Source organism: Hemitrygon akajei, chromosome 32 (assembly GCF_048418815.1).
Source record: "Hemitrygon akajei chromosome 32, sHemAka1.3, whole genome shotgun sequence".
Classification (NCBI taxonomy): Eukaryota; Metazoa; Chordata; class Chondrichthyes; order Myliobatiformes; family Dasyatidae; genus Hemitrygon; species Hemitrygon akajei.
The window spans coordinates 15,346,910-15,364,823 of NC_133155.1; the positions used below are offsets into that span (position 1 = coordinate 15,346,910).

The 17,914-nt window shown below is 41.6% G+C and overlaps 1 protein-coding gene across 4 annotated transcripts in view; it reads right to left on the reverse strand.

Annotated features, from left to right (window-relative positions):
- The window catches only part of macf1a (microtubule actin crosslinking factor 1a), a 564,022-nt gene that overhangs the window by 259,309 nt on the left and 286,799 nt on the right, over nucleotides 1–17,914 (reverse strand). For all 4 annotated transcript variants that reach the window (XM_073034465.1, XM_073034464.1, XM_073034466.1 and 1 more), the window contains 3 exons: nucleotides 9,790–9,956; nucleotides 6,473–6,585; nucleotides 1,250–1,356 (listed from right to left, as the gene is read on the reverse strand). In XM_073034465.1, coding sequence (XP_072890566.1) covers nucleotides 1,250–1,356; nucleotides 6,473–6,585; nucleotides 9,790–9,956 — 387 coding nt within the window. The remainder of the gene's footprint in view (nucleotides 1–1,249; nucleotides 1,357–6,472; nucleotides 6,586–9,789; nucleotides 9,957–17,914) is intronic.

A 17,914-nucleotide genomic window follows, 5' to 3' on the forward strand; every position in this document is an offset into this window, starting at 1 on the left:
GGTAGCTTGGGTTGGCTGCTTGTTTGAAGGGTTGTTCCCCAAACCTGGAGGTTAGGTCTCAAATGAGTCACCACCAGATGACCTCACCTTGATTGGTGACAAAACGCTTGCGACCTAACCTCCAGGCTCGGCAAACCCTAAAAACCGCCAAGAAATCATGTCATAAATGACCACATATTCATTTATTCATTTGCCCACAAAGGAAGCAAATAGGCTAAATGGGACAGTGGCAGCATGGATATGAAACTAGTTAACAGAAAAGAGAGAACAAAAGTAAAGCTGTTTATTGGACTGTAGGGGAAAACTGCAATGGTATTCTCCTGGGCTAGTATTAGGACTCCTGCTGAGACTTCAGGAAAGGATGGTTAGCAAATAATAGATGAAATTTAATTTAAAAAGAATTCAAAATATATATACATTCATATACATATATTTAGACAATAAATATACTGAGGGGCAAAATAAACTAAATTAAATAATTTTACAAACACCAGAAAATCTGCAGATGCTGGAAATTCAAGCAACACACACACACACACACAGAACACTGCAAGAACTTAGCAGGCCAGGAAGCACCTATGGAGAAGGGTAAACAGTCCACGTTTTGGGCCGAGACCCTTCTTTAGGACTAAAATTAAATAATGTTTTAGTTGGAATAGAGAATTGGAGGTACATACGGACATAAGCTCTGGATGGAAATAGGGCAAGTGAATATATTAAAGTTTGTTTGGGCTCCTGAGCAAAACTTACTTCTTCTGAGTTGCAAGAATAAGCAGCTGATAAAATAAGTTCAACTATCAGGCTAACATATAAATGTTACACATAATAAAAATATTCCAGTTTTTAAAAACTGCTCATTGCTGTCCGGAGATGCATGACGTCCACCAGAGTGAATATGAATACGGATATTCCAAACTTTCTCAGCAATGCTTGTCAGCATTTCATGACTGCAGTCCTCATTAAATCCAGTGAGTAGCTTTCCTGCAGTCCTCTATCAATTACACTGGAGAATCTGTTCCTGAGCCTGCTCCAGATTTTAATAAAGTACCAGTAATTGGGAATGTAAGAGTGAAAATATCTGAAAGTTATTGTAAATTATTTATGCATTTTTTAATAAAGTGTCAAATTCTAGCTGCATGTACCCCTGACTCAGTGTGAGAAACACTAGTTCTCTCATGGTACCTATTACCAAAAACTGCATCAGCATACACATAGAACCATGCTAAAGTACAAAAATGTGAGTCCTTACATTTGCACTAATACCTTCACCACCTTCTGGAACCTTGGGAAATGATTCATAAATAGAGGAGACGTAGGTGAGCACAGACTTCTCATCGGGAGACGGAACATCAACATCTGAAAAAACGAGTCTCTGTTAATACTTTTTTATAAAAACATTTTTATAAGTAATGAACATAAGAACAGGAGTAGGCCATCAGCCCTTCAAGAAGAATATGGTTGATCTTCAGCCTCAACACTTTCTTACCACATCTCCATTTTTTTTTAAATGCCCTGATACAAAAGTGAATTGATCTCGTTTTGAATCACTGAGCCACTAGAGCCCTCAAGGGTAGAGAATTTCTGAGATTCATCCTTATTGCATAAAGAGATTTCTCTCTAATTTGAGAAAGCACGCAGTGTACACTGCTGTTGAAAAAAAGGCCCCTGCACTCGAGCGATATCTCTCTCTCTCTCCTGATAGCGAGCGAGAGTCTGTTGGTCCTCAAGTCGGGTATGTAGACCAGCAACATGGCAGGTTGTAACAACGAGACAGCGAGCTGTTGGTTACTGTTGCAGGAGTGATCTCTCTCTCTCTCTCTCCCTCGCTAGCGAGCTAAATAAAGGCCAGGTGCCTTCCTAATTAGTTCCTAACTAATCTCCTGATTAGTTTTATGTGACTTGTGTTCAAGGACTGAGAATCCTTTGAATGACAATCATGCAGCGTGTTTTAAAAAGTCTACATTTCTGTTTTCAACAATCACATTATTCTGAGTACGATGTTGTTACCTGCTCACTTAGTTTCACCACATTCTCTTTAAGCTTCTTTACAACTAGGTCGTACTTACATGTCTGTATGTTTTACATCAACAATAGCTCTGAAAATGTTCTGTTTAATCCACTTAGTCAAACTGTTGATAAAGACCGTGGACAGTAAGGGCCCAAACACCAATCGCTGTGGGAGTTTCATGTTTGTCTATTCAAGATTGATGAAGGCAAGTCAGTTAGCATTGTCCATAGGGACTTCAGTGAGGCTTCTGACAGATCCTGCCAGTTTCCAAGATGGCACTGATGAACCATGGTGACATGTTGCAGCCTGCTTACAAAACTTCTAAATAGTCTGAACCTCTTCTGAATTACTCTCACTGCAACCTGCAGCCTGCAATTTCCCTTTAAGCAACTTACTTTTGAACTGTCTTGACGAACTCATGATTTCACGATCTTCTGAGGGGCTCCGCAGACTTAACTCTCAAGCATGCAGGTGTGGCACTTTTAAGTGGAAGAAAGTGAAGAGGGGAGGACTCCAAACCAGACTGAAATGCTGAGGAATAAGTCTTCCACCAACTAACATGTTGTTAGTAAATGAACAATCTCTGGAGAATAATTGCTTGTCCCCCTGAACTGCAACTTCTGATAATTCAGTGCTGATAGTTCTACTTACCAAGACAGCTCTCTTCTGTGATTCTGACTCCAGTTTACACACTGCCAAAGGCAGATATTAAGCAGGCACTCGATGCATTGAGTGTCGCAATTAGTAAACAAGAGACAGCCTACCCCAACGCCTTTCAAATTGTTGTTGGGGACTCCAATCAGGCTTATTTGAAGAGATCTCTGCCAGTTATCATAAAGATACAATTTGCAGCACTGGGGTGACACTGCAATTAAGAATACCTACCGTTCCATGCCTAGACTACATTTCAGGAATTCTGACCACTTAGCTGTCCTTCTCCTACCTGCTTATAGGCAGAGGCTAAAGAGCAAGGCTCTCAAGATAAGGACAACAAAGAGGTGGTCATGGGAGGCTGTGGAGTGGCTATGGAATTGCTTCTAGTCAGTAGACTGGGCTGGTCAATAGTTCAAGGACTCAGAGGATCTGAAGGGATACACCACAATCATCACGAACTTTATAAAAACAGTCATAGATGAATGTGCCCCAAAAATTACTCAGAATCTTCCTTAACCAGTAGACCTAGATAGCCATGAGGTCCAAGATCTGCTGAGGGCATTCAAATCAGTGGCATTCAGGTCTGGCAACCAAATAAAATACAAGAGGTCCAAGTATGGTCTCCAGAAGACCACCTCATGGGTGAAGTGGTAATTCTGGACCAAATCACTGAAGGATGCTTGACAGCTATGGCAAGGTTTGAAGGCTATCACCTTCTACAAACTGAAACCAAATGACTTAGGTGACAACAAGGCTTCACTCACAGATGATCTCACTGTCTTTTATGCTCGCTTTGAACATCAAACTATGGAGGCATTGTCATGAACTCCCACAGCTCCCAGTAACCATGTGATTTTGGTCTCTGAGGTTGACAGGTGAGAGCATCCTTCAGGAGGGGTGAACCCACGAAAAGCACCCGGCACAGACGGGATACCAGACCAAGAACTAAACACCTATGCTGATCACCTGGCTGGAGTGCTCAAACAGGCTTCAATTCTACCAGTGTTTAAGAAGAACGTGGCAACCTGCCTCAATGACTATAGTCCAGTGGCATTTATCATCCACTGTGACAAGTTGGTAATGAAACATATCAACTCATGCCTAAGAAGCGGCTGTCTCCACTCCAGTGTGCCTACCGTACAAAAGGTCAACAGCAGATACCATTCCATTGGGTCTTCACGCAACACTGGAACATCCAGACAGCAAAGTTGTATACATCAGGGCGTTTTTCATCGACTACAGCTCCGCATTCAATACCATCATGCCCTCAAAACTGATCAATAAGCTTCAAGTCCCAGGCCTTGTGCAAATGGATCCTTGGTTTCCTTATTTGCAGACCCCAGTTATTCAAATTGGCAACAACATCTCCTCCACCATCTCCCTCAGCACAGGTATACCACAAGGCTGTGTGCTTGGACCCCCTGCTCTACCTGCTTTATGCTCCAATGCCATATTTAAGTTTGCCAATGATACCACTGCTATTGGCCATATCAAAGGTGGAGATGAACCAGCATATAAGAGGGAGACAGAAAATCTGGCCGAGTGGTACCATAACTTCTCACTCAATGTCAGAAAGACCAAGGAGCTGATTATTGACTTCAGGATGAGGAAATCCATGGTGTGTACATGAGCCAGTCCTCGTCAGGTGATGAGAGGTGGAGAGGATCAGCAACTTCAAATTCCTCAGTGTTATTTCAGTGGATCTGTCTGTCCTGGGTCCAGCATTTAAATGCCATTACAAAGAAAGCATGGCAGTGGCTCCACTTAGTAGCTTGCAAAGATTCTGCGTGTCATCTAAAACTTTGACAAACTTCTAAAGATGTGTGGTGGAGAGTATATTCACTAGTTGTATCATGGCCTGGTATGGAAAAACCAATGCCCTTGTACAGAAGAGCCTAGTGGATATAGCCCAGTCCATCACAGGTAAATTCCTCCTCACCGTTGAGCACATGTACATGAAGTGCTGACGCAAGAAAGCAGAATCCACCATCTGGGACCCCCTACCGTCCAGGCCATGCTCTCTTCTCACAGCTGCCATCAGAAAGGTGGTACAGGAGCCTCAGGACCCACACCACCTGGTTCAGAAACAGTTCAAATTCCCTCGCACCATCACTGAAATCTTCCCACTACCAACTGACCGACTTTCAAGTACTCTTCATCTCATATCTTTGAGATTTATTGCTTATTTAATTATTATTATTTCTTTTCTTTTTCTTTGTTTCTATTTGCACAATTTGCTTTTCTTCCCCCTGCACAATGGCTGTTGTCCATCCTGTTGGCCGCGGTCTTTCATTGATTTCATTGCATTTCTTGTATTTATTGTGATTGCCCGCAAGAACATGAATACCAGGGTTAGACACGGTGACATACATGAATTTCGATAATAAACTTATTTTGAACTTTTGAAACACAAAGAATTTCAGGCTTGTTGAAATTGATCTAAGATTGTAAAACTATAACAAGTCATGTAGCACAGGAATTGATGCAGGCACCTTTGCTAACACATGTTATTGATTAGAATGTAATTGGCCAGGTTAGTCAGTTTGAATCATGGTGAAATACTGAGTGTAAGAGCTGAGGTGTAATGTTCTAGTTATGTAAAATAGACCAGACTTTGAGTATTAGCTATAGTTCTGGAAGCTACACATGGAAGGATGCGATATCAACAGAGAGGGTACAAAAGAGAATCACCGGGATGTTGTCTGGAATGGAGGTCTAAAATTATAAGAGGAGATTGGATCAACTGCACTTACTCTCATTGTAAAGCTGGAGGCTGATGGGCTTAGAAAATTATAGAGAGGCCCAAGTAAGATGGTTCATTAGAAGCTTTCTTCCAGGACAGCAGAACTTAAAACGAAGGACACAGGTGTAAGGTGAGAGAAATTTAAAGGATATCTGAGTGTGTTGAATGTTAGTTAGTGGAGGCAGATACTGTAACAATGTTTAGATGACAATGGATAGGAAAGGTGTAGAGGGAAATGGGCCAAATGTGGGCAGGTGGGATTAGTGTCGACAGGGATTACAGCTGGTGTGAACAAGATGAGCCATAAGGTTTCATTCCTGTGCTGTATGTTTCTATGATATCCTTTTCTGTCTGTTCATCCCCTTTTTCAGGAGGTTCCTCAGGATGAAGGAGGTGGCTTCATCTAAGAAAGTAGAGATTACTACATGGCATCTCGTGAAAGAATGGAGAAAAGTTTGCTGCTGCAGGACAGGTGGCTTCAAATGGAAATGGTCATTATCTGACACTTCTGCAGTAGGAATGGCATTTGGCACCTACTAGCCATTCCTGAATTCTGCAGACACAAACTGTTTCAGAGGCTTAAATTCAACGTTGCAGTTATCAGTAAAACTCCCACTTCTGAACATATAATGAAAAAAAAAGACATTGGTGAAGCAGTTGAAGGTGGTTGATCCAAGGACAATGCCCTAAGGGTGGATTTCCATCTGTGACAATCAAGGCACCACCACTACAACAATGTGTTGGGGCTGGGATGACTGACTTCCAGACACAGTCATCTTCCTTTGACAAGATATTGCAGGGCACCAATTATTGCATATTTTCCTCTTGGGGACCATGGACTTCAATTATACAAGCGCTATAATACAATCTTAAACAACCTTGCAAGAAGTGATTTTGAAAAGGGTCACAACTAAAATCATCAAATATTACTGAATAATAAGATACTAAAAATACTTTAAGATTCCCTTTGAGATAAAGCACTGAACCTTTGGTCAAAAATTAAGCACAGCTGGGCAATATTTACCAGATTAAGTAGAGGACAGGTAGTCCTCTTGTTTATGGTTTACCTTCTGGATCCAATAGTCGTGTAACACCAAGTGCTTCGGCAACTGCAAAGGCTTGTTCCAGATTCTCTTGATTGCTTTGAATTGAAACTTTCTCCATATCTATGAGGTCTGGTCTATAAAGGAAAGCATCCAATTGAGCTCCAATGCACCAAGCTCATTGTATAAAACATATTAAGCCTTTCAGTCGATTTGATGCATGTCGAAAACTGCAAATCAGATATCCAAAAATTTAAGCAGCAGCTGTATCCGCAAAGTAAAATATTGTTCTTATCCCGGGAAATTGAAGTTTTCAAAAATGGGCCCACAAATTATTCACACCTTTTTCCCCTGCTCACACAACAGATAGAAGGAGAATTCTTTTCCAACACAGAAGGTCATACAAGTGAGGAACTCCCTCATGAAAGACACGTTGAGTCAGAAATGTAGAAAGAGCTCAAATGTGCACTTGATGTGGTGTAACCACAAAAGTCTCATCTCAGGGCTGGAAGTGGGTTAGGCCACATGTTTTTCCACAGCCAGAAAATGCATTTCGAGTTAAATAGCAACCTCTTCTATGTTTAAAATATATAAATGCAAAACAATTTGTCATTATTCTCTAAATAAACCTGTGACTGTGATAAACTGCTCTGCCTTTACATGTTTTAAACATAGAACTGGTTACTATTTAACTCAAAATGCATTTGCTTTCTGTGGAAAAACATGTGGCCTAACCCACTTACAGCTCTGATTTGAAATTTTTGTGGTTACACCACTTCAAGTGCACATTTGACCTCTTTCTACATTTCTGACTCAACATATATTTTATGAGTGAGCTCCTCACTTGTATGACCTTCCGTGTTGAAGAAGAATTCTCCCTATACCTCTGTTTTATTTTTTCAGCCACATACTTTTAAAACCATGATATCTGTGCTTTGTTTCCTGATATCTGTGCTATCTAGCTCTCCTATCCACCCTATTTAGGCTCATTATAATTTTATGCACCTCAATGAAATATACAACCCAATCTTTTCCCACTGCTAAAATACCTCAGTCCTGGACTATCCTGCAAATCTCTTCTCTAACCTGGTGAAAGTACTGTAGCCTTGGTCTAACTTTTATTTTATACATGAGCATTACAAATCCCTTTTTTTTAACCTTCAACAGGTAAACGATTAAACAAAAGTTGTTTCGTTTAAATTTTCAGGATTGTAAATTTTCAGGATTGAAACTTAGGGCATGAAGCAACTGACCATATTAAAGATTTTATACAGTCATCTGTAAAAAGATTTTTAAAAAAACAAAACCATGCTTCATATTATCCAGCATTCATTTGACCGGGCATCTTATTTATTTGAACAAAGATTAAATAATCAAATATTCAAAGTTTTTATTAATTACTGGCATGGATGAAATAAAGAATTTCAATAATTAACGATGGATTTTAAAAATTTGAGTCTATGAAGTTAAATCAGCATTTACCAATAAAAAATTGAATCCTGCCAAGCCCTTTAAACCGCTTTAGCATAACTCCTCTGCTATTTTATTGCATATATGCTAATAAAGAAAAAAATCTTATTGAACCTTATCACCTTCAACTTTATGGGATCTCCATTAACTTAACTCCAAGGTTCCTTGGTATTCCTACCCTCCTCACTGTTCCAACACTTAACTCACACTTTTCTTGCCATGTGACCTAACTTTATGACCAATCAGCTAGGAGACCAAGCTGCCAAAGGTCAACAGTTAAAGCGTATTGAAAATCAGACCCTTACAAATACTTAAATTGGAAGAAATTTTTTAATCATTATAAATTAGAAAAGGTAAAGTAATTTTAAAAGAAAACCACCTATCTGCCCTCATTTTGTTTATTCAGGCAGCATCTCTTTTTAAATGAAGATTTTTGTAACTCATAGCAACCCAGCCTGGGTAAAAATTAAAAGGCTAAATGTGCCGGCTACTCTCTGTACTTCTCTGACACAGTGCAGAAGTCAGAGAACAGGTAACCCATTGCAGAGAGTTCTCCATATAACTCTCAGAGGAAAGCACCGTTCATCATAACGTGAGCATCCTACACCCTCCGCAGATCCAAACCCCTGTACTCCTCTGCCTTGAGTATTAGGTAAGCCCATTGCCTCTGCCTGCTCTTACCCCACTGAACTCATGTCCACATACATTGAAAGCTTCTTTGGATTGAATTCTAATTAACACTTTGTTTTTAGCCCACCAATAGCTTCCTGCAGGTTCATAGCTTCTGTGGAAACCACTGCTTTTTAAATGATACTACTTTTTATAAGATTGGTACTTTTTTTTCTAACAAACTCATATTTTTCACAGCATGTGGTGCTTCATCCCCACTCACCGGCAGAAAGCAGTACAGCAGCTAAACTAACAGTTTATCACCTTTCTCACTTTTCATTGGCTAATTATCAGCACATCACTCACATGATTTAATTGTTTTAATTATGTAGCCTATTAACTAGCTTATTCATATCTAAAGAATTTTCCTCAACTTATTATAAAAGTGATGGATTTTTCAGAGGCGCCATCTTGGCCTCTTTATTCTTTCTGTCTTCAGATCCATTCACCTTTCGGCATTGCTTCTCAGCTCTTTATATGTTTTTATTGTAAAATAAACTGAAATTTTAGAATTAAGATGCTCGTCATTCCTGACTCCCGATAGAACACTAAGGATCGAATAAAAATTGAGATCCAACAGTTCATTTGTCAAAATCAATCACACATCCAACATCTGAATCAATGCAAACTTGAATAGCCAGGTGTTAAAACTGAAAAACAGATTTTCAGTGACTATAGCTATTACAATCTGGCTCATAATGTAATCTACAGCATCAGAACAGTCAATATAATGTCTAAAGCTGGCCAGTAGTGTAATGACATCGGCACCAGACTTTGAGGTGAGTGGTCCCCGGTTCGAATCCGGTCGCCTCCTTTATCGCCGAGCTAACAACTCAGCCTCATAAAAGATGGATAAAAATGCTGAAGAAACAGCTGAGGTGCCACCCAATGTACCACCGGGCGTGAAAAGGAACAACACAAATGTGTAAAGAGCAAGTATGTAAATTGTCTGTAAAATCTCAAATCGACATTGAAGTTAAAGCAACTTTGAAAATAACACAGAATTTACACTTTATTGCACATGCACACCAGACACTGGCATTTATTTTCATTGAGGTCCAGTAAGTCAGATCAGCCACTATCTAAATTAGTGGCAGAATGAGCTCAGAAACTCAAGGAATTAAATGTGATCATGTTTTTCAATTGCATGGTAATTCAAATGAAACTTTACTACTAAAACTGTCTTAATTGTAATAGTTCACCTGTATTTATGTATGATAGCATTAAATACTTTTCCGTCACTCCAGCTGGAGGTAAAATTAGAGCACTTCAACCCAGAATAGCCTTCTGTCAACTTCTGTGTCCAAAGTAGCAGCTTCTCTTTAGCAGACATGTCACCAGATTCTCCACTCACATAAATTTCTGAGATCTGCAAAAAGGAGGTTTGTAAAAGTAGGTACCACAAATCACTGCAGACCCAGAACTCTGGCTCATAGTTAAACAACGTTAAGCATATACACATTTTAATATCCATTCAATAAACAGACTCAATATTAATTACTTTGACCAAACTGCAAAAGGTGCAAAAGATTAACTTGATTTTTCCCCTGGTCTAGGTTACTGAGAGCCAACTAGTCAAATGGATTTATTGCCATTATACAGACCTCTACATCTTGAAGTTAGTGAAATCCTAACTAAAGCAACAAGGCTGTTCGATTTATTTGTTACGACAACAAACCAAACAGACAATCATGTTGATCAATTTTAAACTGTAGATTAAAGTTAACAATCTAAAGCAATGAATGGAGTTGGTTCGTCAACACTTGAAAGGAAACGGCAGATCATTGCTTCAGGAGGAATCGTGGACCAGAACTGGAACAGGAGGAGAACCTTTCACTGAATCGATGGATAAAACAAAATAGTGGCAGACAATGATAGTTGACTATCTGCCTAAGCAACATGTCATGGTCATAAATCTCCCCCCTCAGTCTTTATTGTTGTAGTGAACATTCCAACAAACTGATCAGCTATGTTTTTATTTCAAAATTTGGAAGTTTAATGTATATCTGTGCTTAACATTCTTAGCACATTGACAATGTATTTGCATTAAATTAAATACCAGTATTATGCTTATAAATAAACAAAAGGGCAAAATTGTTAATTTTAAAATGTTAATTCTGTCTAATATTTCAAGATAGATATAAAATGGATTTTTACTGAGAATATGACAGATAGATGTGTTTGGGAAGTATCACGAATACTAATTTAGAAAAAGATTATCATGTAGTTCCAGCATCACAAACCCCCACCACCCAGGACATGCTCTCTTCTTACTGGAAGTGGTACAAGAACCAGAGGACTCTCACTACTAGGTTTAGGAAAAGTTGTTAGCCCTCAACCATAAAGCTCTTGAATAAAGGGTATAACTTCACTCAACTGTACTTGCCCTATCATTGATACGTTCCCACAACCAATGGACTCACTTTCAAGGACTCTTCATCTTATGTTCTCGATATTTATTGCTTATTTATTTATATTATCATTTTGTCTTTCTGCATCTGCACAGTTCTGCATTCTGCACTCTGGCTGAAAGGCCTAGTTTGACGGTCATTCGTCGATTCTGTTATAGTTACTATTTTATGCATGTATTGAGTACGCACACAAGAAATTGAATCTCAGTTGTATATGGTGACATATATGTACTTTGATAATAAAATTTACTTTGAAGTTTGAAGCAGTTAATTTTAAAAATTTCAGAATAGTTGCTTAAGGAACAACACTTAAAATCAGTATTAATGTATGTGTAGAACAAAGAACTATCAGCATTAATTTAACGTATGTGTAAACACCATAATCAAATGAAAATAAAGCAGTAGAAATGGTGGGCAAAGTCCTGGTAAAAGGTACAGATATAGAAACATAGAAAACCTACAGTGCAAAACAGGCCCTTCGGCCCACAAAGTTGTGCCGAACACGTCCCTACCTCAGAAATTACTGGGCTTACATACAACCCTCTATTTTACTAAGCTCCATGTACCTATCTAAAAGCCTCTTAAAAGACCCTATTGTATCTGCCTCCAAAACTGTTGCCGGCAGCCCATTCCACGCACTCACCACTCTCTGAATAAAAAACTTACCCCTGACATCTCCTCTGTACCTGCTCCCCAGCACCTTAAACCTGTGTCCTCTTGTGGCAACTATTTCAGCCCTGGGAAAAAGCCTCTGACTATCCACACGATCAATGCCTCTCATCATCTTATACACCTCTATCAGGTCACCTCTCATCCTCCTTCGCTACAAGGAGAAAAGGCCGGGTTCACTCAACCTATTCTCATAAGGCATGCTCCCCAATCCAGACAACATCCTTGTAAATCTCCTCTGCATCCTTTCTATGGCTTCCACATCCTTCCTGTAGTGAGGCGACTAGAAGTGAGCACAGTACTCCAAGTGGGGTCTGACCAGGGTCCTATATAGCTGCAACATTACCTCTCTGCTCTTAAACTAAATCCCATGATTGATGAAGGCCAATACACCATATAACTTCTTAACCACAGAGTCAACCTGCGCAGCTGCTTCGAGCGTCCTATGGACCTGGACCCCAAGATCCCTCTGATCCTCCATATTACTAAGATTCTTACCATTAATACTATATTCTGCCATCATATTTAACCTACCAAAATGAACCACTTCACACTTATCTGGGTTGAACTCCATCTGCCACTTCTCAGCCCAGTTTTGCATCCTATCAGTCATGTTGTAACTGACAGCCCTCCACACTATCCACAACTCCTCCAACCTTTGTGTCATCAGCAAATTTACTAACCCATCCCTCCACTTCCTCATCCAGGTCATTTATAAAAATCACAAAGAGTAAGGGTCCCAGAACAGATTCCTGAGGCACTACACAAATGACCAACCTCTGTGCAGAATATGACCCGTCTACAACCACCCTTTGCCTTCTGTAGGCAAGCCAGTTCTGGATCCACAAAGCAATGTCCCCTTGGATCCCATGCCTCCTTACTTTCTCAATAAGCCTTGCATGGGGTACCTTATCAAATGCCTTGCTGAAATCCATATACACTACATCTACTGCTCTTCCTTCATCAATGTGTTTAGTCACATCCTCAAAAAATTCAATCAGGCTCGTAAGACATGACCCACCTTTGACAAAGCCATACTGACTACTCCTAATCATATTATACCTCCTCAAATATTCATAAATCCTGCCTCTCAGGATCTTCTCCATCAACTTACCAACCACTGAGATAAGACTCACTGGTCTATAATTTCCTGGGCTATCTCTACTCCCTTTCTTGAATAAAGGAACAACATCCGCAACCCTCAAATCCTCTGGAACCTCTCCTGTCCCCATTGATGATGCAAAGATCATCGCCAGAGGCTCATCAATCTCCTCCCTCGCCTCCCACAGTAGCCTGGGGTACATTTCGTCTGGTCTTGGTGACTTATCCAACTTGGTGCTTTCCAAAAGCTCCAGCACATCCCCTTTCTTACATCTACATGCTCAAGCTTTTCAGTCTGCTGCAAGTCATCACAACAATCACTAAGATCCTTTTCCATAGTGAATACTGAAGTATTCACTAAGTACCTCTGCCATTTCCTCTGGTTCCATAAACACTTTCCCACTGTCATACTTGATAGATCCTATTCTTTCTTGTCATCCTCTTGCTCTTCACATACTTGTAGAATGCCTTGGGGTTTTCCTTAATTCTGCCCACCAAGGCCTTCTCATGGCCCCTTCTGGCTCTCCTAATTTCCTTCTTAAGCTCCTTCCTAGTAGCCTTATAATCTTCTAGATCTCTAACATTACCTAGCTCTCTGAACCTTTTGTAAGCTTTTCTTTTCTTCTTGACTAGATTTATTACAGCCTTTGTACACCACGGTTCCTGTACCCTACCATAACTTCCCTGTCTCATTGTAATGTACCTATACAGAACTCTACACAAATATCCCCTGAATATTTGCCACATTTCTTCCAACAGTGCCATGCCCCCACCTTTTTTGCCTCCTTCCCCGTCCTTTCCGAAAACATCTAAAACCTGGCACTTAAAGTAACCAATCCTCTCCCTGAGCCATCCAAGTCTCTGTAATGGCCACTACATCACATCTCCAAGTACTGATTCACACTCTAAACTCATCCGCTTTGTTCACAACGCTCCTAACGTTAAAATAGACACATCTCAAGCCTTCAGTATGAGCGCATCCCTTCTCTATCACCTGCTTATCCTCCCTCTCGTACTGTCTACAAGCTTTCTCTATTTGTGAGCTAACCTCCTCTTCCCCAGTCTCTTCAGTTCGGTTCCCAACCCCCAACAATTCTAGTTTAAATTCTCCCCAATAGCCTTAGCAAACCTCCCCACCAGGATATTGGTCCCCTTGGGATTCAAGTGCAACCCTCCTTTTTGTACAGGTCACACCTGCCCCAAAAGGGTCCCAATGATCCAGAAATCTGAATCCTTGCCCCCGCTCCAATCCTTCAGCCATGCATTTATCCTCCACCTCATGCTATTCCTATTCTCACTGTCGCATGACACAGGCAGTAATCCCGAGATTACTACTGCTCAAATTACAATGCTTCAAGCAGTGGCTCAGAAATTAAACTCTGTACTAAAGCCAGCTAAAAGTAGAGCTCGTATTGGCAGGATAAAAGGAGGCTGCAACCAGAATAACTCTGAAATGTTGTTGTGATGGAGGAGAATATAAAAGATAAAAATTGGGAAAAACCCAAAAAAACAGATTTATTAACATCCAGTAAAATATTTCAGGCAACTTACTAATTGCGATCTAGTGTGTTCACACTCTGCAGAACAGATCCCAAGGTATTATCAACCTCACTAAGTACCAAGTCTATTGCAATTAATTGAAATATAATGCATTGGGAATCAATTTACCAATCACTGCAAAACCAATTATGCCAAAATTATTGATGTTAGTTTTTGATTTATTTGCAGAATGAGGACAACGTAATGTCACAACTGTACCATTGAACAAGTTGTTGGGTATATTTAAAGCAGAGGTTGATAGATTGATTGGTAAGGGTGTCAAAGATTATGGGGAGAAGGCCAGATAATAGCATCAAGAGGGAAAAATAAATCAGCCGTGATCAATGTTGGAACAGGCTTCATGGGCAAAATGGCCTAATTCTGCTCCTGTCTTATGGTCTTAAACTTGACAATATTAAACCTTAGTACAGTAAGGTTTAGCAGAAAACTAAAAAAATTTGTCAAAGTAATTCAGTACATTCAGTCCTTTCATGAATTGAATTAATTTGACGGCTTTTCTGTTTTCTGTTAAACTTTACAATACTAACTTTATCAAAAATATTTACCCAAGGATTTTAACATTCCAAAAATTGTAGTTTGTTTTTAGTGCCACATATCTAGAAGATTCAATACTACTTAATTCATTCAAGCACAAGATGATGAAAATTCAGTACTATCTACAACCTTCAAACACACCAGAGTTCAAGTAAGTACATCCTCTAGCCCAGTGGTTCCCAATCTTTTTTTATGCCATGGCCCAATACCATTAAGCCAGGGGTCTGTGAACCCCAGGTTGGGAAGCCCTGCTCTAGTCTACCCAAATAAAGAAGCAGCCTGCCCCCCCCCCCCCCCCCAGTTTACAATGGGTCTCTCCAATGTAGAGGAGGCCAGATAGGGATGTAATATAAAAGAAACCTTAAAAGTAGTTTAAAAAACACAAAATGCTGGCAGAACTCAGCAGGCCAGACAGCATCTATGGGAGGAGGTATTAACGATGTTTCGGACCGAAACCCTTCATCAGGACTGAAGTAACATGGGATGGTCGAGGGGGGATACTTCACCTTCACCTGCGAGTCAACTGGGGTGATATACTGTATCCGGTGCTCCCGATGTGGCCATTTATACATTGGGGAGACCCGCCGCAGACTGGGAGACCGTTTCGCCGAACACCGGCACTCGGTCCTCCAGCAGTGGCGGGATCTCCCTGTGGACACACACTTCAATTCCACAGACCACTCCCACTCCGACATGTCTGTCCATGGCCTCCTCTACCGTCAAGATGAGACCACACGCAGATCGATGGAGCAATACCTTATCTCCTGCCTAGGTAGCCTCCTACCTGCCGGCATGAACATCCAACTCACTGACCTCCGTTGATACCCCTGCCCCCCACCCTTACCCCCATCCCTATCTATTATTTTAGTCTGGTTCTCTTTCTCTCTCTTTTTCCCCCCTCACTACAATCTCCCCCCAAGCCCTACCTTTCTTTCTCTTTTATTTCCCATCATTCTCCACCTCCCCCCTAGCCCACTTCCCTCCAGCCTATCACTTCCCAGCTCTCTACTTTATCCCTCCCCCCACTTCTTATCCCCCCTCGACCATCCCATGTAACTTCAGTCCTGATGAAGGGTTTCCGCCGGAAACGTCGTCACTACCTCCTCCTATAGATGCTGTCTGGCCGGCTGAGTTCTGCCAGCGTTTTGTGTTTTTATAGCTTATTTCCAGCACGTGTTGCCTTAAAAGTAGTTTAATGTCTAAATTCTTTTTTTATCCCCATGGACTGGTCATTTGCTGAAACACAAATTACAAGGGGATTCCAGTGACCTCATCGACTTTAACATGGAAGATCAGCCAATAGTATTTTCAGAAAGTTTGCCCTTGGATACAAAGCACCTGCCTATCTCACAACAAACTAACATGCTAGAATTCCAGTTACTGTCCCACTGCACTCCAGTACAACGTGGGCTCTGAATGAAAGAACTGGGGAGAAGCTGCAAAGAAAATCCACTTCCATGAGATCGAGAGGAGCTGAGACCTCTTCCCCGCCACTGTGCCTCGGGCCCTGCCCACAAAGTGATCAAAAAGCACAACGGAGCTGGTATTTCCGGAAAGTATGATTATCCTGTCAGGTTGAGGTATGCGCTCCAGCTGATGCTTCAGGAAATAACGAATGAAACGCCAATGTAAACAAATCAATTTTAAATTAAGAGTACTGAGGTTATCTGTGCACAAATACCAATGCAACCAATTCCTAGCTAACTTTACTTCAAGTAAATGAATGCAGTACCAACAACTGCGCAAAATTTTGGAGTGCTCTACACAGCTGTTCAAAATAAAAACAAAATGCAATTGAACATTTAAGGCAATGACACTTCAATGCCACTACGCACAACGGGAAAAATTTTGGATGATCAAAGAGGTGTTTCTTCATAGTATCATCAAGCTTTCACGAACCATTTCCTGGCTCAGGTTTGCAATCTGTTCCAAACTGATACCGTCACCTTCATTGCTGGTCGATAACCCAAACTCTATTTCTGAAATGGACAAGGTATCACCATCGGGGACGTAGGGAAACAGTTCAAAGTCCCTGCAGCTCGTTTTTCCAGACACACTTTCGTTTATTTCCGCGGAGGGCAAATTGCTGCCGTAACCAGAGGAGAACAGAGTGTTACTGGTCCGTAGCTCTACAGTGAAGTCCCTCTTTAAAGGTGACTGCCTCGCTAACTCTGGTTCCTCTGCTAGCGCTTCGTTTTCCCTGTGCAAGGATGACTGGCTGTTTTTGCCATCCGCGCGTTCACTGTGTGAAGTTACACCGGGGTGATCTGTGTTGCTCCCCTCCCAGTCTCCCTTCTCCGGCGACTCTCTGGAGAAGGGACCCGCGTCGATTTCATTAGCAGCTTCGGGGTTGCTCGCAATTAGTTTCTTGCCGGCTTTCAGGTCCCCTTCTCCGGACACGGGTACGGGGGAAATCAATTCTTTCATTTCACTTCCCTCGGGCTTCACAGGTGGATGGCAGAGCTCTGCCCCCGAACACGGGTCCTTTTCGAATTTAATCGCGCGTTGGCCAGAAGGTTGGATTTCAGCCCTGACTGAAAACGTCTGCTGCGTACTTTCTCCGCCGGCCTTCCCGAGGAGATCTACCGATTCTCCCGGACTTGCCGCCGCTTCGCTGGGGCGATCCGATGCATTTCGGAGGGGCAGCCCACCTGACGGGTCTCCAGCAGGTTCCCCCTTTCCCGATCCAGGACCGAGACCGGCGCCTGTTGATAATTTCCCCGCAGCTCCAGCCGGAGAGAAACGTGCCTCATCACCTTTCATCTGCCGAGCAGCCGATGGAGAACCGCCCGGCGGTCTTCCCTCCGCCTCTCCCGCACCATCTCGGGGACGCGAAGCGGCTTTCTTGTTTTTCCTGAAGCGCTTAAATCTGATCTTTTTCCGCGGGGTGAAGGGAGTTTTTTTCCGATCTGCTTCCGCAGCCTCTTGCTGCTTTCGGACGCATCCTAAGGTGCTTCCCATTCTGTCGGCATTCCTGGCAGCGCCTACCGCGCCGGCATCATCCTTCACCGGGCTCGGCTGAGGAGAGAAGTTGCAACTCTCCCCGGGAGTA